The 25,152-nt window shown below is 45.5% G+C and overlaps 1 protein-coding gene across 11 annotated transcripts in view; it reads right to left on the bottom strand.

Moving 5' to 3' along the window:
- LOC125451998 (neurocalcin-delta) overlaps nucleotides 1–25,152 on the bottom strand; it is a 302,863-nt gene that overhangs the window by 6,875 nt on the left and 270,836 nt on the right. For 10 of the 11 annotated variants that reach the window (XM_059645987.1, XM_059645988.1, XM_059645989.1 and 7 more), the window contains one exon: nucleotides 529–634. In XM_059645987.1, the coding sequence (XP_059501970.1) occupies nucleotides 529–634 (106 nt within the window). Of the gene's footprint in view, nucleotides 1–528; nucleotides 635–24,025; nucleotides 24,144–25,152 lie in introns of all 11 variants that reach the window. The other variant, XR_009445749.1, reaches the window with a different exon arrangement.

Here is a 25,152-nt window from a genome sequence, read left to right as displayed (position 1 = left end):
AATGTATATAGTTATAGTTTATGTTTTGCTTCCTCTTATAAATACAGAGCATTCTTAGGGTGCTCTCCAACATACTTATTATAAAAGGTAAGTGCTAATGCACAATGGCGTATTCTGTAAATACAAAGAGAGCGGTGGATAATGGGTTATACTTCCAGTTAGCACTGCTGAATATCCTAGCAATAAATTCTTTGTAGTATGTTTTTAATCTGTGATATTGAACAAGTATAGGAAGGGTTTAGAGGAATATGGGCTAAATGCTGGCAAATGGGGCTAGCTTAATTTAGGATACCTGGTCAGTATGGATAAGTTGGATCAAAGGGCATGATTCTGTGCTATATATCTCTGTGACTCTATGACTAAGTTATTTGCAGAGGCTGCACATGAACATTATCAGTCAACAAATATACCCCAGTGTGTCTTATGTAAGAGATCATAATGACGAGCTGTTGGGGAAATTTTGTAAAAGTGGAAGATTAGATTGGAGGTGATTGTAAATGAAGTCCTCGTTAGGAGCCGTGAACTTACCATCTCGGTTGGTATCCATCTGTCTGAAGATTTTTTCTGTCCTTTTCTCAGGTGTTGACTCATCTTCTGGCATCTTCATCACAGAAGAAACCATTTTATAGATTGCCTATAAAAAGATTAAGAAAGGTACATCAAGCAGTTTTGCATTAACACAGATTCTCATTCATCAGTTACTGCAGAGTTTAGCTATCAGCCTCATGCTGAGTTATGTACTTATGCATTAAATACAAACTTGCAAGAAATTATTATTATTTCCTTTTGGAAGCTAAGTTAATGTGAAGGCAATCTGGTCCCTGTTACAAGTTTTAGAACATAGAACATAGAACATAGAACAGTACAGCACAGAACAGGCCCTTCAGCCCACAATGTTGTGCCGACCATTGATCCTCATGGATGCACCCTCAAATTTCTGTGACCATATGCATGTCCAGCAGTCTCTTAAATGACCCCAATGACCTTGCTTCCACAACTGCTGCTGGCAACGCATTCCATGCTCTCACAACTCTCTGCGTAAAGAACCTGCCTCTGACATCCCCTCTATACTTTCCACCAACCAGCTTAAAACTATGACCCCTCGTGCTAGCCATTTCTGCCCTGGGAAATAGTCTCTGGCTATCGACTCTATCTATGCCTCTCATTATCTTGTATACCTCAATTAGGTCCCCTCTCCTCCTCCTTTTCTCCAATGAAAAGAGACCGAGCTCAGTCAACCTCTCTTCATAAGATAAGCCCTCCAGTCCAGGCAGCATCCTGGTAAACCTCCTCTGAACCCTCTCCAAAGCATCCACATCTTTCCTATAATAGGGCGCCCAGAACTGGACGCAGTATTCCAAGTGCGGTCTAACCAAAGTTTTATAGAGCTGCAACAAGATCTCACGACTCTTAAACTCAATCCCCCTGTTAATGAAAGCCAAAACACCATATGCTTTCTTAACAACCCTGTCCACTTGGGTGGCCATTTTAAGGGATCTATGTATCTGCACACCAAGATCCCTCTGTTCCTCCACGCTGCCAAGAATCCTATCCTTAATCCTGTACTCAGCTTTCAAATTCGACCTTCCAAAATGCATCACCTCGCATTTATCCAGGTTGAACTCCATCTGCCACCTCTCAGCCCATCTCTGCATCCTGTCAATGATTGGCCTTACCTTGGATATTGCTTTGTTACAGTGAGATGGGTCACTGCCATAAGCAGTCCAACGGCCTATAATTGTTAATGGATCAATGCTTTCCAACATCAATTCACATCATACCCATGATCTAAGCTTGATATTGAGCTCATAAAAGCAAAATACCACAGACATTGAAAATCTGAAATTAAACCAGAAATTGTTGAAATACTAAGCAGGTCTAACAGCATCTGCAGAGAGAGAAACAGTTAATGTTTTGAGTTGAATTTGACTGTTCTCTACTTCATATTTGACCTGATGAGTATTTTCACCTTCAAGTGTAGCATCATTCACATTCCTCCAATCATTTTGAAGGTAGCCGAGATGCATTGGTGAGAGAAGGTCAGGTTTAAATGGAAAAGCAACCATATTATGGAATCCCTACAGTGTGGAAGCAGACTATTCACTCCATAACAACCCACCAAAGGCCATCCCACTCAAACCCACTCTCCTATCCTAACCTACCCTATTCCTGTAACACTACATTTACTGTGACCAATCCACCCAACCTGCACATCTTTGGACTGTGGGAGGAAATCAGGGCGCCTGGAGGAAATGCACATAGATAAGGGAGAATGTATAAACTACACACAAACTGTCTCCTGAAGCTGGAATCAAACCCAGGTCCCTCGCACTGTGAGGCAGCAGTACTAGCCCTTGAGCCACCATGCCACCTCTATTGTATCAGAAAGCATAGAAAGTTCAAATTTGTTTCAAACATGTTAGTCAATAAAATCAGACATCAGATTTTTCCGAGAGAGAAAAATCAAATTGCTACAAGTGCAAAAAGACAGTTGATAAACAAATGTCACCTCAATTCATCAAAATTCTTGAATTCTTGAGTACAAGAAAAATAATGAAACAGACACCACACTATCTCTATGACTCTTCTAACTACAGGTGGTTGTCTTATGACATGATAGTTAAGTTCTTGTGTGACCTCGGGCTATAGAAAATTGCAGTAATAAAAATCGCCACAGAAGATCGCATTATAGGGAAATTGCTATACCTGTACAGCAGAACATTCACGTTATCCAAACAGCATCCACTATTCATCAATCACATTACAGCCAATTTGCATCAACGAGACGTGTTATAACAGAACTACCTATATTTCTATTGGGCCTACTGTATGTGGCCAACGCTGGATTTGATTTCACTGGGGCTTTCCTTGTTAGGCTAGGCTTCCCTCCAGGCCTTGCTGTCTAGCAGACCAAATATCTTCTTTCTGCTTCCCTAGCGGAAGTGGAAGACGAAGGTTGTCACTCCATCTCCACTTCAGGGATTCAGTCCGGTCAACTATAACTAACAATCCATTTTCATACGTCTACCCATTACTAAAATAGAGATCTACATGGAATTCACAGCACAAAAATAATTCTTAGCAGGTATCCTCACACCGAGTTCATCTCAATATTTGTGAAGATTCATTGGAATTCCAAACAACTTTATATATCGAAATTATTTTGATGTAGGTATCTCCTCTGAATATGGAATTACAGTTCCCACCTCTGCTGCTCTGTGAATTTAACGCCTTGAAAATTACACTTCCCTCAAAAGATAAAAAGTCAAGAAGATGTACAGCATGCCTTCATCATTCAGGCCATAGAGTGTAGAAATTGGCAAATCATGTTGCAACTATAAAGAACTTTAGTGAGGAAACATTTGGAATATTGCATCCAGTTCTGGTCGCCACACTACCAGAAGGATATGGAGGGCTTGGACAGGCTGCAGAAAAGGTTCACCAGGATGTTACCTGGTTTGGACAGTATTAGCTCTGAGGGGAGATTGGATAAACTCAGTTTGTTTCTACTTGAACTTCAGAAGTTGACAGGCAATCTGAAAGGAGACAAAATTATGAGAGGCATGGATAGAATGGATAGTTGGAGTCTTTTTCCAAGTATAGAAGTGTCAATTATTAGGGTGTGTAGGTTTAAGGTAAAAGAGGTAAGTTTGAAGAGATGTGAGAGGCAAGATATTTATTCAGAGGCTGGTAAGTGCCTGGAATGCACTGCCAGAGGTGGTGGTAGGAGCAGATACAACAATAATATTTATGAGGCATCTTGACAGATACATGAATAGGCAGGGAATAGAGGGATACAGACTGCATATCGGCAAAAGGTTTTTAGTTTGGAAAGACATCATGTCGGGGCACAATCTAGGTGGCCCAACTTGATCCTGTGCTAGTGTAGAGATAACATGGTATAGAGCTGGATGAACACAGCAGGCCAAGCAGCATCAGAGGTGCAGGAAAGCTGACGTTTCAGGCCTAGACCCTGCTTCAGAAGCAGGGTCTAGGGGGTCTAGGCCCGAAATGTCGGCTTTCCTGCACCTCTGATGTTGCTCGGCCTACTGTGTTCATCCAGCTCTACACCTTGTTATCTCAGATTCTCCAGCATCTGCAGTTCCTACTATCCCTGTGATAGTGTTCTTTGTTCTCTGTAATTTACATTACAATACTTCCCATAGTAGCACAATCCTGAGGCCAAGAATGTGATATCCCACTCCAAAATCTCAAGCGTGTAAGTAGCTTTCAGTATCAGAGCTTACAATCTTTCTGGAACAAATTGTTATCACAGTGCTGATACCGCAAAATATTGATGATCTTCTGCCAGTAAGTATTTCAATACCCTAACCTGTTTCTATTCATATTCCACAAGGCAATCTAGAAAGAGTGCAAGTAGGTTGCAGATTCCCTTGTTCTCTTGCAGTTCCTTGACCTTCTAGTTTTGTTTTAGTAAGGCTGGAGACATAAAGGCTGTGTATGGAGATGGTCAGTTGGCCACTAAGATTTCTTGGTAGCATTATGAAGAGCTTATTGACTCCATCTAAAATTACACATTCAGATTCATATAGTACATTTTATGTCTAATTCAATTCAAATTTGGCTGAATTGTTCTTCAGAGAGCTCAGTGCCAAGAAAATCCTCCCAGTGGTGTAATAGAAGGCACTTACCTGATTGTGGAGTTAAATATAGTGAGAACTGGTGAGAATTTCTGACTCTGGCTGTGTGTGACCCCGAGGGGGCACAAATCTGATGCTGGCTGATGATAAAGTTTTGCCATTATTGACATCCCTCACCCTTATGACTACAAACCATTTATTGGAGGTACAGTTAGTAAGTTTGCAGATGACACCAAATTGGAGGTGTAGTAGACAGCAAAGGTTGCCTCAGAGTATGTCATTTATGTAAATGATCTGCATGTGAACATAAGAGGTACGGTTAGTAAGTTTGAGGATAAAACCAAAATTGGTGGTACAGTGGACAGTGAAGAAGGTTATTTAAGAGCACAGTGGAATCTTGATCAGCTGGGCCAATGGGTCGAGGAGTGGCAGACGGAGTTTAACTTAGATAAAAGTGAGATGCTGTATTTTGGAAAGGCAAATCAGGGGAGGATCTATATACTTAATGGTAAAGTCCTGGGGAATACTGCTGAACAAAGAGACCTTGAAGAGCAGGTTCATAGTTTCTTGAAAGCGAAGTTGCAGGTAGACAGGATAGTGAAGAAGGCATTTGGTAGGCTTGCCGTTATTTGTCAGTGCATTGAATATAGGAGTTGGGAGGTTATGTTGTGGCTATACAGGATGTTGGTTAGGCCACTTTTGGAATACTGCATGCAATTCTAGTCTCCCTGCTGTAGGAAGGATGTTGTGAAACTTGAAAAGGGGTCAGAAAAGATTTACTAGGATGTTGCCAGGATTGGATGGTATGTGCTATACACAGAGGCTGAATAGGCTGGGGCTATTTTGCCTGGGAAATCGGAGGCTGAGGGGTGACCTAATAGAAGCTATAAAACAATGAGGGGCATTGATAGGGGGAATAGATGAGGTGTTTCCCTGGGGTGGGGAGTCTAAAACTATAAGGCATTAGTTTAACGTGAGAGGGAAAAGATTCAAAAGGGACCTAAGGGGCAACTTTTTACACAAAAGGTGGTGCATGCATGGAATGTGCTGCCAAAGAAAGTGGGGGAGGCTGGTACAATTACAACATTTAAAAGGCATCTGAGTGGGCATATGAATAGGAAGGGTTTAGAGGGAATTTGGGTCATATGCTGGCAAATGGGACTAGATTAATTTAGAATACCTAGTCGGCATTGATGAATTGGACCGAAGGGTCTGATTCCATGCTCTACAGCTCTACAACTCTAACAGTAAATAATATGCAAAATACAAAATGTATCCCATATCTTTCTCTGCTATAAAGAACATTCCACTGAACGAATGGAGTCAACAGGACAGATGCTTCCCTTTTCAAATTCACATCAAGTACATTTGAATAGCTTTGAGGAAAGAAGCTGATGAGCAATTGATTTATATGAGGATCACTGCCTCTAAAGAGATTTCTCATAGGAATAAATGTCCATGTACTGGACAGTCATCATCACTATGATGATGGCAAATGATTGTTAAGAGACTGTAGTCTGTAACCCAAAGTATTAATAGGGTTACTGGGGTTACTATTAGTATCACATGTCTTCTGCAGCTTGCATTAGAAGCATTCTCTCACACAATCATTTTGTCAGTTTTCCATTTTCCTGTTTCCTCAGACAACACATTATATCTGGTTATAGCAGCTAGACTATTTTCAGCCTGGCCGCTCGGCTCCTGCAGATGCCACCACAAAGCCAATAAGAGATTAAGAAAAGTAAATCAAGGCAATAACCATCAAATGGCACCAGCTGATTTTAACTATTAGGCTTCCAGCAAAAATTAGTAACTTGGCAGACCCAGTACATTTTGAGGGTATGGCCTTGTTCCCATGAATGCACAATAGTAGATGGTCTACAGGTTTATCACCCAACAGGGAAATAGGCCCTGGGAAGGGAAAATGTGGGCTGACAGCAGTGCTCATTATTACGGATTACAGAGAATCACCCTTGCTCTTCCTAAACATTTCCAAGCTCCAATGACTATAACATTTGGCTCCTTCAGAAACTAACAAAACTTCTTTGCACAAATGCTTACAGTGACTTAAGTGAAGGCTTATCACATTGAGTAGCTCATCAACACGTACAGTCAAAGGAACTCAGGCTTCCACTTCTCAATAGAATACAAAGTTAGTGATAAAGGCTAACTAAGCTCATTGGCCTGGCCAACCGAGGCAGCCACACCAGCTCACTCAAGCTGAATTGGAAGAGGCTGGCAAGTGTGCTTGAAATCAAAGGCGAGATCAACTTAAAAGGATCAATAAATGAAATCGAGATGCAACATAAAAGGTGAATTAACACGAAAGGATAATGCGAAGGTGAGATGGCTGCAAAGGAAAGGAAGGTAATTTAATTTAAAAGTCCTTTAAATACACAGCTACAATCACAATATAGCCTCTGAGTTGTTAACATCACGCATGCCTTTATGGAGACTAGGTGATTGAACAGCCAACAGAAGCATGATTTACAAAGAAATTTACATATAGCTCATAATTGTTGCTGTTTTTCGTGTATCTTACAATTAGCTTAAAATGTAAATCACAGTCTGTTTAACTTATTTGCTGCTTGGAACAAATTTCAGTGCAACTGACATGGTCATTTTTTTTATCACATTCGAATTATTCAAGTACAACGCTCTCATCTTTCAGACTCACAGACGACCATACTTGGTGGTGGTGTTACCAATAACCACAGTCCATAACTGAAGCCCTGAGAGCTAAAAATCACCTTGAACGAGTCCAAGAGAATTGAATGTCTGCTTGATGGACTGTATAAAGCGTATTCACAAAGTGTGTTTTCAGCTGTGCTAAAAGGACAATGTTCTTTTTTGTGACTTAAAGCATGAGTTGCCTACAAAAATAATATTTAGTCAATAGTACTTTTAGTCTTTTGTTATAATAAAACAATTATAATGTCATCCTTCCAACTATTAAACTTTTAAACAAAATGTGAACTTGCAGTTATCTGTGTATCCATAGCTTGTAATACTGTCTCAGATGATCTGCTACTTAAATTCTCAATTTTGCCTTTCTGACCTCTACACTCTTATTTCAATCCACTCCTGGCAGGTATATCACATTCCTCCCTCTGAAAACTCGAGGTCAACCAAACTTTGCTGTCCATATAACTGTATAAAACATTGCAGAAGAGATTTACCATGGTGTTTCCTGGGCTGGGCAGTTTTACCTATGGATAGGCTGATTGTGTTCTTTGGAGCAGAGGAGACCGAGGAGGGACATGATTGAGATATCTAAATTATAAGGGGCATAGATAGGGTAGACTGTAAGAAACCTTTCCGCTTTACATTTTAAGATAAGGGTCAGGAGATTTAGGGAAGATGAGGGGGAAATGTTTTCATCCAAAGAGTGGTGCAAATCTGGCAGTCACCACTGTAAGGGTGGTAGCGGCAGAAACCATGATTACATTCAAAGATAATAAAATGTGAGGCTGGATGACCACAGCAGGCCAAGCAGCATCTCAGGAGCACAAAAGCTGACGTTTCGGGCCTAGACCCTTCATCAGAGAGGGGGATGGGGAGAGGGAGCTGGAATAAATAGGGAGAGAGGGGGAGGCGGACCGAAGATGGAGAGTAAAGAAGATAGGTGGAGAGAGTATAGGTGGGGAGGTAGGGAGGGGATAGGTCAGTCGAGGGAAGACGGACAGGTCAAGGAGGTGGGATGAGGTTAGTAGGTAGCTGGGGGTGCGGCTTGGTGTGGGAGGAAGGGATGGGTGAGAGGAAGAACCGGTTAGGGAGGCAGAGACAGGTTGGACTGGTTTTGGGATGCAGTGGGTGGGGGGGAAGAGCTGGGCTGGTTGTGTGGTGCAGTGGGGGGAGGGGACGAACTAGGCTGGTTTAGGGATGCAGGAGGGGAAGGGGAGATTTTGAAACTGGTGAAGTCCACATTGATACCATATGGCTGCAGGGTTCCCAGGCGGAATATGAGTTGCTGTTCCTGCAACCTTCGGGTGGCATCATTGTGGCACTGCAGGAGGCCCATGATGGACATGTCATCAAGAGAATGGGAGGGGGAGTGGAAATGGTTTGCGACTGGGAGGTGCAGTTGTTTGTTGCGAACTGAGCGGAGGTGTTCTGCAAAGCGGTCTCCAAGCCTCCGCTTGGTTTCCCCAATGTAGAGAGAGCCGCACCGGGTACAATGGATGCAGTATACCACATTGGCAGATGTGCAGGTGAACCTCTGCTTAATGTGGAATGTCATCTTGGGGCCTGCGATAGGGGTGAGGGAGGAGGTGTGGGGACAAGTGTAGCATTTCCTGCGGTTGCAGGGGAAGGTGTCGGGTGTGGTGGGGTTGGAGGGCAGTGTGGAGCGAACAAGGGAGTCACGGAGAGAGTGGTCTCTCCGGAAATCAGACAGGGGAGGGGATGGAAAAATGTCTTGGGTGTTGGGGTCGGATTGTAAATGGCGGAAGTGTCGGAGGATGATGCGTTGTATCCGGAGGTTGGTAGGGTGGTGTGTGAAAACGAGGGGGATCCTCTTAGGGCGGTTGTGGCGGGGGCGGGGTGTGAGGGATGTGTTGCGGGAAATACGGGAGACGCGGTCAAGGGCGTTCTCGATCACTGTGGGGGGAAAGTTGCGGTCCTTAAAGAACTTGGACATCTGGGATGTGCGGGAGTGGAATGTCTTATCGTGGGAGCAGATGCGGCGGAGGCGGAGGAATTGGGAATAGGGGATGGAATTTTTGCAGGAGGGTGGGTGGGAGGAGGTGTATTCTAGGTAGCTGTGGGAGTCGGTGGGCTTGAAATGGACATCAGTTACAAGCTGGTTGCCTGAGATGGAGACTGAGAGGTCCAGGAAGGTGAGGGATGTGCTGGAGATGGCCCAGGTGAACTGAAGGTTGGGGTGGAAGGTGTTGGTGAAGTGGATGAACTGTTCGAGCTCCTCTGGGGAGCAAGAGGCGGCGCCGATACAGTCATCAATGTACCGGAGGAAGAGGTGGGGTTTGGGGCCTGTGTAGGTGCGGAAGAGGGACTGTTCCACGTAACCTACAAAGAGGCAGGCATAGCTGGGGCCCATGCGGGTGCCCATGGCCACCCCCTTAGTCTGTAGGAAGTGGGAGGAGTCAAAAGAGAAGTTGTTGAGTGTGAGGACGAGTTCAGCTAGGCGGATGAGAGTGTCGGTGGAGGGGGACTGGTCGGGCCTGCGGGACAGGAAGAAGCGGAGGGCCTTGAGGCCATCTCCATGCGGAATGCAGGTGTACAGGGACTGGACGTCCATGGTGAATATGAGGTGTTGGGGGCCAGGGAATTGGAAGTCCTGGAGGAGGTGGAGGGCGTGGGTGGTGTCACGGACGTAGGTGGGGAGTTCCTGGACCAAAGGGGAGAAAATGGAGTCCAGATAGGTGGAGATGAGTTCGGTGGGGCAGGAGCAGGCTGAGACGATGGGTCGACCAGGGCAGGCAGGTTTGTGGATTTTGGGAAGGAGATAGAAACGGGCCGTGCGGGGTTGGGGAACAATGAGGTTGGAGGCTGTGGGTGGGAGGTCCCCTGAGGTGATGAGGTCGTGAATCGTGTTGGAGATGATAGTTTGGTGCTCGGGTGTGGGGTCATGATCGAGGAGGCGGTAGGAGGTGGTGTCGGAGAGTTGGCGTCTGGCCTTGGCGATGTAGAGGTCAGTGCGCCATACTACCACTGCGCCACCCTTGTCTGCGGGTTTGGTGGTGAGGTTGGGGTTGGAGCGGAGGGAGCAGAGGGCTGCCCGTTCTGCGGGGGAGAGGTTGGAGTGGGTGAGAGGGGTGGAGAGGTTGAGGCGGTTAATGTCTCGACGGCAGTTGGAGATGAAGAGGTCGAGGGAGGGTAGGAGGCCTGGGGGTGGTGTCCAGGAGGAGGACTTGTGTTGGAAGCGGGTGAAGGGGTCAGTGGAAGGAGGGTTAGGTTCCCGGTTGAAGCAGTAGGCATGGAGGCGAAGACGGCGGAAAGACTGCTCTATGTCCAACCGTGACTGGTATTCGTTGATGTGTGGTTGTAGGGGGACAAAGGTGAGCCCCTTGCTGAGGACTGACCGTTCGTCCTCAGTCAGTGGGAGGTCTGGGGGGATGGTGAAGGTGCGGCAGGGCTGAGTGTGGCTGTCTCCTCTGGGGTTGCTGGCTGTGGAGGTTGTGGGCGGAGCGATGAGGTCGTCGGCCGTGGGCGGGGTACCGTCGGCGCCGGCCGGGGGCGGGGTTCCGTCGGCGGTTGGAGGATGGGGGTGGGCGGCAGCAGCTGCGGTGAGGGTAGTGTGTGGGGTGTTGTACCTGGACGTGGAGGTGGTGACTGCTGCAGCGGTTCCGGAAGTTCTGTGGCCGGCGGAGGCGGATGTGACGTCATCGGTGGGGTCTCCGGCCGTGTCCTCATGGTCAATGGCGGCGGGTGCATGGTGGGGGAGGGGCAGGGACAGAGTCGGGATTTGGGTGGCGCAGGAATCCTCTTGTGGGTGGCAGGGGCCCGTGAGTTGGTTGTACTTACGATTTTTGATGTCCAGTAAAGCTGAGTGGAACTGGGTGTTCAGTCTGTGGATCCTGTGGAGGATGAAAAACAGCAGGGGTCCTTTGCAGGTCTGGGAGAGGGAGGCTCTGAGCTGGGGCAGGCTGGATTGCAGTGTGTGGAGGTGCCGGCGCATGGCTGCAAGTGTCTGTTTCAGGACTCACAGGGAGAAACGCTTCTGAAGGGTCTGAATATTCTGGGTGTAGAGGTGGTCACGGTTGGGGCCAAATTGGGAAGGCTGAAATGTGGACTGTAGTCCCTTGGGGATGATCTGGTTCCGTAGGCAGGTTCTGAGGAAGGTGATGTGGCTGTGGTACCTGGTTTGCTTCAGGACATGGTCGAGCAGTTTCAAGGCCGAAGAGATTACAAGAGAGTTGCAATGGGAGAGAGATTCCCTGAGGTTGGTCCGGAGGGAGGAGGGTAACTTCTTCAGGTTAGGCATCCGTGGAAGAGGCTTCGCAGTGAGGTTAAAATAGTATCAGAGATAATGGGAACTGCAGATGCTGGAGAATTCCAAGATAATAAAATGTGAGGCTGGATGAACACAGCAGGCCAAGCAGCATCTCAGGAGCACAAAAGCTGACGTTTCGGGCCTAGACCCTTCATCAGAGAGGGGGATGGGGAGAGGGAGCTGGAATAAATAGGGAGAGAGGGGGAGGCGGACCGAAGATGGAGAGTAAAGAAGATAGGTGGAGAGAGTATAGGTGGGGAGGTAGGGAGGGGATAGGTCAGTCCAGGGAAGACGGACAGGTCAAGGAGGTGGGATGAGGTTAGTAGGTAGCTGGGGGTGCGGCTTGGTGTGGGAGGAAGGGATGGGTGAGAGGAAGAACCGGTTAGGGAGGCAGAGACAGGTTGGACTGGTTTTGGGATGCAGTGGGTGGGGGGGAAGAGCTGGGCTGGTTGTGTGGTGCAGTGGGGGGAGGGGACGAACTAGGCTGGTTTAGGGATGCAGTAGGGGAAGGGGAGATTTTGAAACTGGTGAAGTCCACATTGATACCATATGGCTGCAGGGTTCCCAGGCGGAAAATGAGTTGCTGTTCCTGCAACCTTCGGGTGGCATCATTGTGGCAGTGCAGGAGGCCCATGATGGACATGCCACCTAGAGAATGGGAGGAGGAGTGGAAATTGTTTGCGACTGGGAGGTGCAGTTGTTTGTTGCGAACTGAGCGGAGGTTTTCCCAAAATCCACAAACCTGCCTGCCCTGGTCGACCCATCGTCTCAGCCTGCTCCTGCCCCACCGAACTCATCTCCACCTATCTGGACTCCATTTTCTCCCCTTTGGTCCAGGAACTCCCCACCCACGTCCGTGACACCACCCACGCCCTCCACCTCCTCCAGGACTTCCAATTCCCTGGCCCCCAACACCTCATATTCACCATGGACGTCCAGTCCCTGTACACCTGCATTCCGCATGGAGATGGCCTCAAGGCCCTCCGCTTCTTCCTGTCCCGCAGGCCCGACCAGTCCCCCTCCACCGACACTCTCATCCGCCTAGCTGAACTCGTCCTCACACTCAACAACTTCTCTTTTGACTCCTCCCACTTCCTACAGACTAAGGGGGTGGCCATGGGCACCCGCATGGGCCCCAGCTATGCCTGCCTCTTTGTAGGTTACGTGGAACAGTCCCTCTTCCGCACCTACACAGGCCCCAAACCCCACCTCTTCCTCCGGTACATTGATGACTGTATCGGCGCCGCCTCTTGCTCCCCAGAGGAGCTCGAACAGTTCATCCACTTCACCAACACCTTCCACCCCAACCTTCAGTTCACCTGGGCCATCTCCAGCACATCCCTCACCTTCCTGGACCTCTCAGTCTCCATCTCAGGCAACCAGCTTGTAACTGATGTCCATTTCAAGCCCACCGACTCCCACAGCTACCTAGAATACACCTCCTCCCACCCACCCTCCTGCAAAAATTCCATCCCCTATTCCCAATTCCTCCGCCTCATCTGCTCCCACGATAAGACATTCCACTCCCGCACATCCCAGATGTCCAAGTTCTTTAAGGACCGCAACTTTCCCCCCACAGTGATCGAGAACGCCCTTGACCGCGTCTCCCGTATTTCCCGCAACACATCCCTCACACCCCGCCCCCGCCACAACCGCCCTAAGAAGATCCCCCTCGTTTTCACACACCACCCTACCAACCTCCGGATACAACGCACCATCCTCCGACACTTCTGCCATTTACAATCCGACCCCACCACCCAAGACATTTTTCCATCCCCACCCCTGTCTGATTTCCGGAGAGACCACTCTCTCCGTGACTCCCTTGTTCGCTCCACACTGCCCTCCAACCCCACCACACCCGGCACCTTCCCCTGCAACCGCAGGAAATGCTACACTTGTCCCCACACCTCCTCCCTCACCCCTATCGCAGGCCCCAAGATGACATTCCACATTAAGCAGAGGTTCACCTGCACATCTGCCAATGTGGTATACTGCATCCATTGTACCCGGTGCGGCTCTTTCTACATTGGGGAAACCAAGCGGAGGCTTGGAGACCGCTTTGCAGAACACCTCCGCTCAGTTCGCAACAAACAACTGCACCTCCCAGTCGCAAACAATTTCCACTCCCCCTCCCATTCTCTAGATGACATGTCCATCATGGGCCTCCTGCAGTGCCACAATGATGCCACCCGAAGGTTGCAGGAACAGCAACTCATATTCCGCCTGGGAACCCTGCAGCCATATGGTATCAATGTGGACTTCACCAGTTTCAAAATCTCCCCTTCCCCTCCTGCATCCCTAAACCAGCCTAGTTCGTCCCCTCCCCCCACTGCACCACACAACCAGCCCAGCTCTTCCCCCCCACCCACTGCATCCCAAAACCAGTCCAACCTGTCTCTGCCTCCCTAACCGGTTCTTCCTCTCACCCATCCCTTCCTCCCACACCAAGCCGCACCCCCAGCTATCTACTAACCTCATCCCACCTCCTTGAACTGTCCGTCTTCCCTGGACTGACCTATCCCCTCCCTACCTCCCCACCTATACTCTCTCCACCTATCTTCTTTACTCTCCATCTTCGGTCCGCCTCCCCCTCTCTCCCTATTTATTCCAGCTCCCTCTCCCCATCCCCCTCTCTGATGAAGGGTCTAGGCCCGAAACGTCAGCTTTTGTGCTCCTGAGATGCTGCTTGGCCTGCTGTGGTCATCCAGCCTCACATTTTATTATCTTGGAATTCTCCAGCATCTGCAGTTCCCATTATCTATGATTACATTCAAGTAGTTTTTAGATGTATACTTGTGATGCTAAAGCATGCACAGCTACGGGTCAAATGCTGGAAAATGGGATTTATGATAAGTTAGCTAGTTGTTTTTGACCAGCATTGATTCAATAGGCCTTTACTGTGCTGCAGACTTCTATGACTCTATATTTTAAGTCGCACCCAGTCCCATTCCAATATCATTCCTGTGCTGGGTGTTGACATACAAGGGATCCTGGTCAAGCAGTGTCATGATTTTAAAATTCTTATCCTTGTTTTCAAAACTCTCATTGGCCACAATTCTCCATTTCTCTGCAAACAGCTCCAGCACCACAAATCTCCTGGGATAACGGCAATTAACTCATTCTGGCCTCTTCAGCATCTCCAAGATTGGTCCGCCATCGATCACTGTCCCCCCTCAACCTCCATCATTCCAGTGAGAACAACCCAAGTTTCTCCAACCGCTCCTCATAGCTAATGCCCACTATACCAGGCAACATCCTAGTAAATCTTTTCTCTATCCTTTCCAAAGCCACCACATCCTTAAATGTTACTTTGTCCCCAGACTCTGGAAAACTGCTCGTATGTAGCTGTCTGAATACCTCACCTTGCTCCCTTAAGACTCTCTTTAAAACCTACCACTGTGACCAAGACTTTGATCGTTGAATTTGAGACCTAATTATGTGTCTGTGCAAAGTTAAACTTTTTCTGACAGCAGAATTATTGTACTAATGCATCAACACAGACAAACAAAGAACAAAGAAAATTACAGAGATAACAAAGTGTGGAGCTGGATGAACACAGCAGGCCAAGCTCCTAAGATGCTGCTTGGTCTGCTGTGTTCATCCAGCTCCACACTTTGTTATCCTCGGATTCTCCAGCATCTGCAGTTCCAATTATCTCTGATACAAAGAAAAATACAGTACAGGAACAGGCCTTTTGGTCCTCCAAGCCTGCACCAACATGCCGCCCATCAGAACTAAAACCCCCTACCCTTCCGGGTCTATATCCCTCTATTCCCATCCTGTTCATATATTTGTCAAGAGGCCCTTTAAAAATCACTATAGTATCTGCTTCCACTACCTCCCCTGGTAGTGAGTTACAGGCACCCACCACCCTCTGTGCAAAAAATTTGCTTTGTACATCACCTTTAAACCTTGCCCCTCGCACCTTAAACCCACGGCCCCGGCAACTGACTCTTCCACCCTGGGAAAAAACTTCTGACTGTCCACTCTATCCATGCCCGTCATAATCTTGTAGACCTCTATCAGGTCGCCCCTCAACCTCCATCATTCCAGTGAGAACAACCCAAGTTTCTCCAACCGCTCCTCATAGCTAATGCCCACTATACCAGGCAACATCCTAATAAATCTTTTCTCTATCCTCTCCAAAGCCACCACATCCTTCTGGTAGCATGGGGACCAGAAGTGAACACAATATTCCAAATGCGGCCGAACTATGGTTCTATAAAGCTACAACATTACTTGCCAATTTTTAAACTCAATGCCCTGGCCAATGAAGGCAAGCATGCCATATGCCTTGTTGACTACCTTTCCCACCTGCATTGCCACTTTCAGTGACCTGTGTATCTGTACCTGTACACCCAGATCCCTATCAGTATCTGCCCATCAGTACTCTTAAGGCTTCTGCCATTTATATTTTCCATCCGGATTAGACATTAAAAAATGCATTACCTTACATTTTTCCAGATTAAACTCCATCTCCCATCTCTCTGCCAAAGACACCAAACGATCTATATCCTGCTATATCTTTTGATGGTCCTCATCACTATCCGCAATTCTACCAACCTTTGTGTCATCAGTAAACTTACTAATCAGACCAGTTACATTCTCCTCCAAATAATTTATTTATATTACAAACAGCAAAGGTCCCAACTCTGATCCCTAGTCACAGCCCTCCATCAGAAACGCACCCTTCTACTGCTACCCTCTGTCTTCTATGACTGAGCCAGTTTTTTTAATCCATCTGGCAAGCTCACCTCTGACCCCATGCGATTTTACCTTCTGTATCAGCCTGCCATGAGGGACCTTGTCAAAGGCCTTACTGAAGTCCACGTAGACAAAATTCACTGCCCTACCCTCATCGAACATCTTCATCACTTCCTCAAAAAACGCAACCAATTTAGTGAGACACGACCTCCCCTTCACAAAACCATGTTGCCTCTCGCTAATATTCCCATTTGATTTCCAGGTGGGAGTAAATTCTGACTCAAAGAATCCTCTCCAATAATTTCCCTACCACTGATGCAAGGCTCACCAGCCTGTAATTAGCTGGATTATCCCTGCCATCCTTCTTAAACCAAGAAACAACATTGGCTATTCGCCAGTTCTCATATGCATTAACACAATGGAGTCACATCTGTACAATTTCTTTTTTTTTACAAAGTAAGTAATTTAGTCAAAGCCTGTGCATCACTTGGAGCAAGCTCTGTACTAAAACACTAAATCACAATTATTGTTTTCCTGTCCTAAACTGAAGATGGCGCTATGATTGTGTTATTCCATGCACATGGATTACACTTCATGAGAAATAAATGGCAGCCTATTGAATTCATACTGCACGATATTGTTAACTTGTACAGGATTACATGGGATATATAGCACAGAAATGGCCATTTGGCCCATCCAGTCAATGCCAGTGTTTATGCTCCAATTGAGCCTCCTCCCACCTTTTCTCTACCTTTGTACACATTGATTCCCTTCTCATCTGCTTGTGTAGCTTCTCTTTAAATGCATCTGTCATGTTGTTTTCAACTACTCCCTGCTGTAGTATATTCCATATTCTTATTACTTTTGACTGAAGAGATTTCTTTTGAACTTCCTCATTGGACTTCTTGACAACTGTCTTATAATGATGATCTCTGATCATGTTCTTTCCCTACAAGGGGAATTATCCCCTCAGCTTCCACTCTCAATTAAGCTTTCATGTTTTTAAAGATTTTAATGGGGACACTCCTCAGCCTTCTATTTCTAAGAGGGAAGAGGTCTATCAATACTTTCTTGATACACATAACCACACAATTCTGATACCATCCTTGTAAATCTCTCCAGTGCTCCTATATCCTGTTTATAATACAGATTGCAAGGTGCAATATAGTATAAATCAAAGTGTGGAGCTGGATGAACACAGCAGGCCAAGCAGCATCTTAGGAGCACAAAAGCTGACGTTTCGGGCCTAGACCCTTCATCAGAAAAGGGGGACGGGGAGAGGGTTCTGAAATAAATAGGGAGAGAGGGGGAGGCAGATCAAAGGAGGATAGAGGAGAAGATAGGTGGAGAGGAGACAGACAAATTAAAGGGGCGGGGATGGAGCCTGTAGAGGTGAGCATAGGTGGGGAGGTAGGGAACGGATAGGTCAGTCTGGGGAGGACGGACAGGTCAAGGGGGCGGGATGAGGTTAGGAGATAGGAAATGGAGGTGTGGCTTGAGATAGGAGGAGGGATAGGTGAAAGGAAGAACAGGTTAGGAAGGTGGGAATGAGCTGGGCTGGTTTTGGGATGCAGTGCGGGGAGGGGAGATTTTGAAGCTTGTGAAATCCACATTGATACCAATGGGCTGCAGGGTTCCTAAGCAGAATATGAGTTGTTGTTCCTGCAATCTTTGAGTGGCATCATTGTGGCACTGCAGGAGCCCCAGGATGGATATGCCGTCTAGGGAATGCAAGGGGGAATTGAAATGGTTCGCGGCTGGGAGGTGCAGTTGTTTACAGCGAACCGAGCATAGGTGATGGGAACAGCATCCCCCCCCCATCCCCCTTCTCTGGTGAAGGGTCTAGGGCCGAAATGTCAGCTTTTGTGCTCCTAAGATGCTGCTTGGCCTGCTGTGTTCATCCAGCTCCACGCTCTGTTACCCTGGATTCTCCAGCATCTGCAGTTCCCATTATCACTTATAGTATAAATCAATGTTTTTTTTCCAATTCTTTCCACATCCAAAATAAAAGCAAGTACTTAATTTTGTTTTTCTTATGGTCTTTCCAAGCTTGGCACAATTTCTAATGATTTCCATATTTGAACCCTGAGATTCCTTTATTCATCAATCCCATTCCAAGAATAAGTGGCTTCTCTACTCTTCCTATCAGAACGTATTAGCTCGTATTTAGTGGTGTTGAACTTCATTTATTAATTGTTTGCAAAAGTTTTATTAATCAATTTCTGATAGTTGATGCAGTCCTCAGAAATGACAAATCCCTCCAATTTGGTGGCATGTTCAGATTTTGAAATGATGTTCTTGATTCCAAATTGATGCAAGTTGTGAACAGCAACAGGTTCTGGCCCTGATTCTTGTGAAACATCCCATGTTCAGTCACTTGAAATAACTGCTCTTTCCTCGCACTCTCTGCTTTCTGCCTTGAAGTCAGCTAGCCCATTCTACACTCAACTCTGTATTCTCTGACCTTACCATTAGTTTATTACAGGGCATTTATAATGGGCCATTTGAAAAACCAGATAAATTAGATTCATTTTATTACCAAATTTTACTTTCACATATAGCCATCATTGGTTGAACCCGCATTGAGTCCCCGTCCCTAGCTGCCCTTGAGAAGGTCACGTGCCGCCTTCTTCATCGCTGCAGTCCTTTTGGAATAGAGAGACACAGTGATGTTAGGAAGGAATTTGAGGATTTTCACCTCAGTGACAGCAAAGGAGCGGCGATATAGTTCCAAATCAAGATGCTGTGTCGCTTGGAGGCCACATCACTGCAAGTAACTAAAGCGGGGTAGATAGAACTTTGAAATATTGGGGTGTTTACAGCTTTCAGGAGAAGGCCAGAGGAGATGTTTGAGGCCTGGGGTAGATCAGAGCCATGATCTTACTAAATGGTAGTGTAGATTTGAGGGGATGAATGCTCTACTCCTTCTCCTGTTTCTTATGATTTCTTTTTTCGATTGTGACCCTTGGTTCTGGACTCCCTTGTCATCACAGCATGTCTCCTGCATTTACCCTATCTAGTCATAGAGTTTAAAAGAATGTTGAATACTTCAAAAGTAAAGTTATTCTTCTTCACTGTCCATTAGAATCTTGTTCAGGGCCAAAGGATGTGGAAGCAGTGTCAAAGAGTCATAGAGATGTCATGGCTGGAAGAATCTCAAGAAAGGTATGAGGGGATATGCAGCAGCAGGGCTATAACAGAAAGGAACCTAGATAGCAACCTTTTCAAAATGCAGCACCTCATATTTATCAATATTAGACTCAATCTGCCCTTCCTCAGCCCATTGTACCCTGAGATAACCTTCTTTGCTGTCCACTATGCCTCCAATTGTGGTGCCATCTGTATAACCATACCTTCTATGTTCACATCCAAATCATTTACATAAATGACAAAAAGCAGTGGACCAAGCACTGATAACACAGTATGGAGCTGGAGGAACACAGCAAGCCAGGCAGCATCAGAAGAGCCGGAAAGTTGATGTTTCGGTTCAGGATCTGTGTGGCACACCTCTGGTCACAGGCCTCCACTCTGAAAAGCAATCCTCCACCACAATCGTCTGTCTTCTACCTTTGAGCCAAATTCTGTATCCAAATGGCTAGTTCTCCCTGAATTCCATGCGATCTAAGCAGTCTATCATGAGAAACCTTTTTGAATGCCTTACTGAAGTCCATAACGATTACGTCCACTGCTCTTCCCTCATCAATCCTTTCATAACTGTCCTTATACTTTTCCTTTAGAATCAGAGAGGCTGAGTGTCATCTGGTAAATGATGGTCGGGAAGACAAACCCCAGCTAAATGGTGATGAATGTTCACAATTGAGTGCACAGTGTCATGTGCTACAACATATAGCAGCTTGGCTGATAGAGTTCATGGAAACAAGAAGTGTCTCATGGCTGGAAGAATCTCAAGAAAGGTATGAGGGGATATGCAGCAGCAGGGCTATAACAGAAAGGAACCTAGATAGCAAAGGTGACAGAAGCAAGCGCAGATGTAGCTTAGGCCCTCCTAGATATAAGAATATCTAGTGTTCCTCATTTGTGTCTTGGAAATGAACAAGGAGAGAGCAGGGTAAAAGTGCTTAGAAAGCTGTCTGACAGTGGAGAAAAGAAACTTGGAATAAAGCACTATGTCAAGGTGACCTTAGAGTAGAGGAGACTGAGACTCAAAGCACTTGATGAGTACAATGAGATCAAGTCCTGTCAGTAAACCAGTTATGTTTCAGATAAACTCAAGCCAGCGTTCCTTGATAGGGGGAACTGCCGATGCTGGAGAATCTGAGATAACAAGGTGTAGAGCTGGATGGTTTTCTGAAGAAGGGTCTAGACCTGAAACGTCAGCTTCCCCGCTTCTCTGATGCTGCTTGGCCTGCCGTGTTCATCCAGCTCTACACCTTGTTATCTCAGCATTCCTTGGACTTGAGCAAGTGAAGTCTGGGTGGCCCATATCATGGGAACAACCAAAATGCAACAGAATAAAAGTTTTGCTGAGAGCCAGTGCATCAAACATGAAGGTGAGGGAGTAGTTGAATAATCTGGGAGCTATAAAACTGTTAACAATGAATGCAAGGCCAAAGGCTGGGCAGCTGTTTGAAATTGATGTTGTATATAACTTGCAGCAGAGTTTATTTTCCCAGGTTTAAATGCAGAAGCTGCTTATGGGGGTACAGAGTTGAGATTGACGGCGAGGGATGCAGATATGAGTTTAGTCATGGCTTTGGTCAGCTATCAAACCTATGGTAAGGAGCAAAGGGGGTGACTGTGAATATGGGTAGGAGATTTCATGGAAGGGGAGGTTGAACTGATGTCCACAGGAAAAGACAGAATGGAAGCTGAGCTGAACATTGATATCATTGAGGGTAACGTATTGTTCAAGAATGAGCCCAAGGGAAGACGGCAGGAGAGCTGGACATTTTTTGGGCTGAAACTCGAGGTGAATTTGGGAGTGGTGGAAGTGGTAAACAAAGAAAAGTTTAACTGAGGGGCAAGGTATGTGGAACAAGGTGAAGGAGGAGGAACAACAAAAGGAGAAATAAATTCTCAACCCTTTATTTTATTGGTTGGATTCTAACAAGGAAAGTGTATTTTCCTCTTCCCTTCATTTCCACTGGAACCTAAGTGGGGCTTAAACCGAGTGTTTCTGCTGTAAATGCACTGTAATTTATGCCAGAAACTAATGCAAAAATGTGAAATCTCCTGCTGTAGCACCAAAGTAGGAAAATATTACTGAAGCCTAAAAATTTAGTTTCACTTCTGACAGAAGCGACTTCAATCCTAAGCAAAAACGTGCTGAAACTTGACCAGGATGTCTCACAGACCAAGAACTCAGTAGTGCCACAAAATCTAGAGCTTTTATTTGCACCCATGTTCAAAGGGGATAATCTAGAAAAAAACAGCGGGCCAAATAAAACCAAACTTACAGTGAAGGAAAAAAATTTGATCACAATATGGAATTGGTACAACACTGCTTCTGGGAAAGGAAAGGGTTTGGGCTCAGCTGGTTACACAAGTTGCGAATTTTTAATACATACTGTCAAAATACTGTCAGCTCTTAAAGGAACATAGCCATTGTATGTTTGTAAAAACAATGAAGAATTTGGCAAAATGTTCATATCATAATAATCCTTGTGTTTATAACATCATGTAGTCTTTACTTTAACAGCAACTGCAGTGGAATCAAACTAAGAACTTGCAAGAGGCAAAAACATATTTGAAGGAATCATGTTCCCTCAATCTCGGACACAGATTTCCCTGAAGACAATGTGCGCGACTGTAAACCAGGTAATCTTCAATGCTGAAGTAATCACTGCTACAGAGTGTAGATTCCAAATTGGGAGCTTCTGGGTGTACAGACTTTTGTACGTATGCATACTGAGAGCCCTCAGAACTGAAGGTGGACTGAGACAAGTACACAAAGTGTTCTGATATACAGTTAAGTGTCAGAATGATAAAACATTGCATGGCCAAAGAACTGACTCTGTCCCTTAAAGTAATCTAAATGGCAGAAAGGCTGAGTTTAAATTTGGGAATAATGTATTAGACCTTTTATTCATACATCGTGCACGGGAAATCCTGTCTCACTAACCTGATTGAAGAAGTGACAAAGAGGATTGATGAAGGCAGAGGTGTGGACGTTGTCTATATGAATTTCTGACAAGGTTCCTCACTGTCAACTAGTTAACAAGGTTAGCTCACATGGAATACTGGGAGAACTAGCCATTTGGATACAAAATTGGCTTGAAGATAGGAGACAGAGGGCAGTGGAGAGTTGCTTTGTGGACTGGAGGCATGTGACCACCGGTGTGCCTCAAGGATCGGTGCTGCGTCCACTGCTTTTTGTCATTTACGTAAATAATTTGGTAACGAATACCGGAGGTATGGTTAGAAAGTTTGCAGATGACACCAAAACTAATGGTGTAGTAGACAGCAAAGAAGGTTACCTCAGAGTACAACAGGACTTCGATCAAATGGGCTGATGGATCAAGGAGTGGCAGTTGGCGTTTGATCTAGATAAATGTGAGGTGGTATATTTCTGGTAGGGCAAATCAGGACACGACTTATATACTTAATGGTAAGGTCCTGGTGAGTGTTGCTGAACAAAGAGACCTTGAAGTGTAGGTTCACAGGTCCTTGAAAGTGGACTCACAGGTACACAGGGTAGTGAAGAAGGCATTGGGCACGCTTGCCTTTAGTGGTCAGTGCACTGAGTATAAGAGTTGGGAGACAATGTTGCAGCTATACAGCATATTGGGCCACTTTTGGATGGCTGCATTCAGTTCTGGTCTCCCTGATTTTGTGAAACTTGAAAGAGTTCAGAAAAGATTTGTGAGCAAGTTGCCAGGGTTGGATGGTTTGAGCTTTAGGGAGAGGCTGAGTTAAACTGGGGCTATTTTCCTTGGAATGTTGGAGGCTGAGGAGTGATCTTATAGAAGTTATCAAATCTTGAGGGTCATGAATAGCGTGAATAATAAAGGTCTTTTCCCTAGGGTCGGGCAATCCATAACCAGAGGGTTGAAGGTGAGAGAGGAAAGATTTAAAAGGGATCCAACGGGCAACTTCTTCATGCAGAGGGTGGAGTTGAAAGGCTGGGGAAGTGGTGGAGTCTGGTATAATTATAACATTTAAAAGGCATTTGGATGGGTATATGAATAGAAAGGGTTTAGAGGGGTATGGGCCAAATGCTGGCAAATGGGACTAGATTATTTTGGTTGGTGTGGACGAGTTGGACCGAAGTGTCTGTTTCCACGCTGTACATCTTTATCACTTTACGACTCTATTTCCACAGTCTTTGGCCCTGAACAAGATTCCAGTGAACAGAAAGGAATAATAAATGTCCTTTTGAAATATTCAACGTTCTTTCAAATAACCTACACCACTGAAATGTCTGTATTACTGTGATCCTCCAGGAAAAAGATTGCTGGTGACTGTTCTGAATCATCTTCATTTATTTCACTTGAATAGAATGTATTTCTAATGATCTGAACTGTCTTGAGAGAATATTCGGCACTGAGGCTTAAAGGGAAATAGGGTCAAATTTTCATCATCGAGGCAGGAATCATGAGCCAGGCCATTTCCCAATGATGTGACTGCCATGTTACTTTCATGGTCAGGTGGCAGAGACAGGCCCGATTGGGACAGCTGCCTCCAAAAACAAGAATAGAGGTGAGCAGACCTCATGGTGGGCAAGTTAGAAGGCCCACTTAATTCACTGGAATATCAGTCTGCTTCTATAAATAGCTGTTAGGTAATCAAACCTTCAGTCCTCACTTACTCTGATTTCCTGAGCCCCCTCCAATCTTCTCATGTCGCCTCACCAGGTATCCAGTATGGACTGAACTCTTTAGCCCAATATTTAACGTCGGCAAGTTTTTGAGATGCCCATGAAGCTGCTAGATGATACAGTAAACATCTTCAAAAATTAAACATCTTTAAACATTTTGGTAGATCATAAACATTTCAGTAGGTCATAAAACTTTCATAACAAACCTCAAGGCCCACCAACATCAGCATCAACAACACCTGCTTAGGTGAATCTATTATTTGAATTCGTAATGGGAGTCTATTGCACAATTGTGTTACTAAAGTCTTTACAGCTAAATAGAAGCTGGCCATCTGTTTTACTGCTTCAAAGATTGGACAGATAACTGGACTGCCAATCAAAGAAAAGAAATCAAATGGGAAAGCTGATACATTAAAATCTGAACCTCAATACTCTTCCATGTAGAAAAACAATTTATCCACCGGATAAAATACTCTAATGCATCTGAACACATTTTCATTTACACACTGCTAGTTGACTTAGTGGTCACTTATGTTTTCTAAACAAAGCCCTATCATTTATCAGAACACTAAAAATATTTAGTTTATTATACACCATTGCATTACGAAATGCAAAGTTGACAACAGCTTTTGAATTATCTGTCAAAAGGTTCACCTCCAGACTAGGTCTCCCCCGTGATTCATAACATCTCCTTTAAATACTATTCTGATTCCATGAAAACAGTGACAGTGTACAAAATACTTAACCTTATAACTGTATGGGCAAGGGTGGGATTGCTGCATGCAGGCTCACTACCCGTCTAACCTCTGCTGTATGATGGCCCTTACCCTCAGGCCATAGAAATCCCAGAGATGGGAATGGAGGCAGTATTCCGAGAGTCGGCTTCTGCTCACCTTTTTAAAAATTTGCTTACCTTGGTTTCAACACAATCAGAGGCAAAAACATCTAGCCCTTGATTTCAAATGAGGTGAGCTCATCTGATTCAAGGCCTAATGTAAGTGGGGAAGGTCTTCATTGTGAAACTAAAAATAGAAGACTCTTTGACTCATTCTAATCTGAAACAGACAAGATTTTGCTCAATGATTTCATGTTAAATTAAAAATTACCAACAAAGTTTT

This window comes from Stegostoma tigrinum, chromosome 5, assembly GCF_030684315.1.
Source record: "Stegostoma tigrinum isolate sSteTig4 chromosome 5, sSteTig4.hap1, whole genome shotgun sequence".
Classification (NCBI taxonomy): Eukaryota; Metazoa; Chordata; class Chondrichthyes; order Orectolobiformes; family Stegostomatidae; genus Stegostoma; species Stegostoma tigrinum.
The sequence above is the reverse complement of the archived record's forward strand: the minus strand, read 5'-3'. Positions and strand labels throughout refer to the sequence as shown.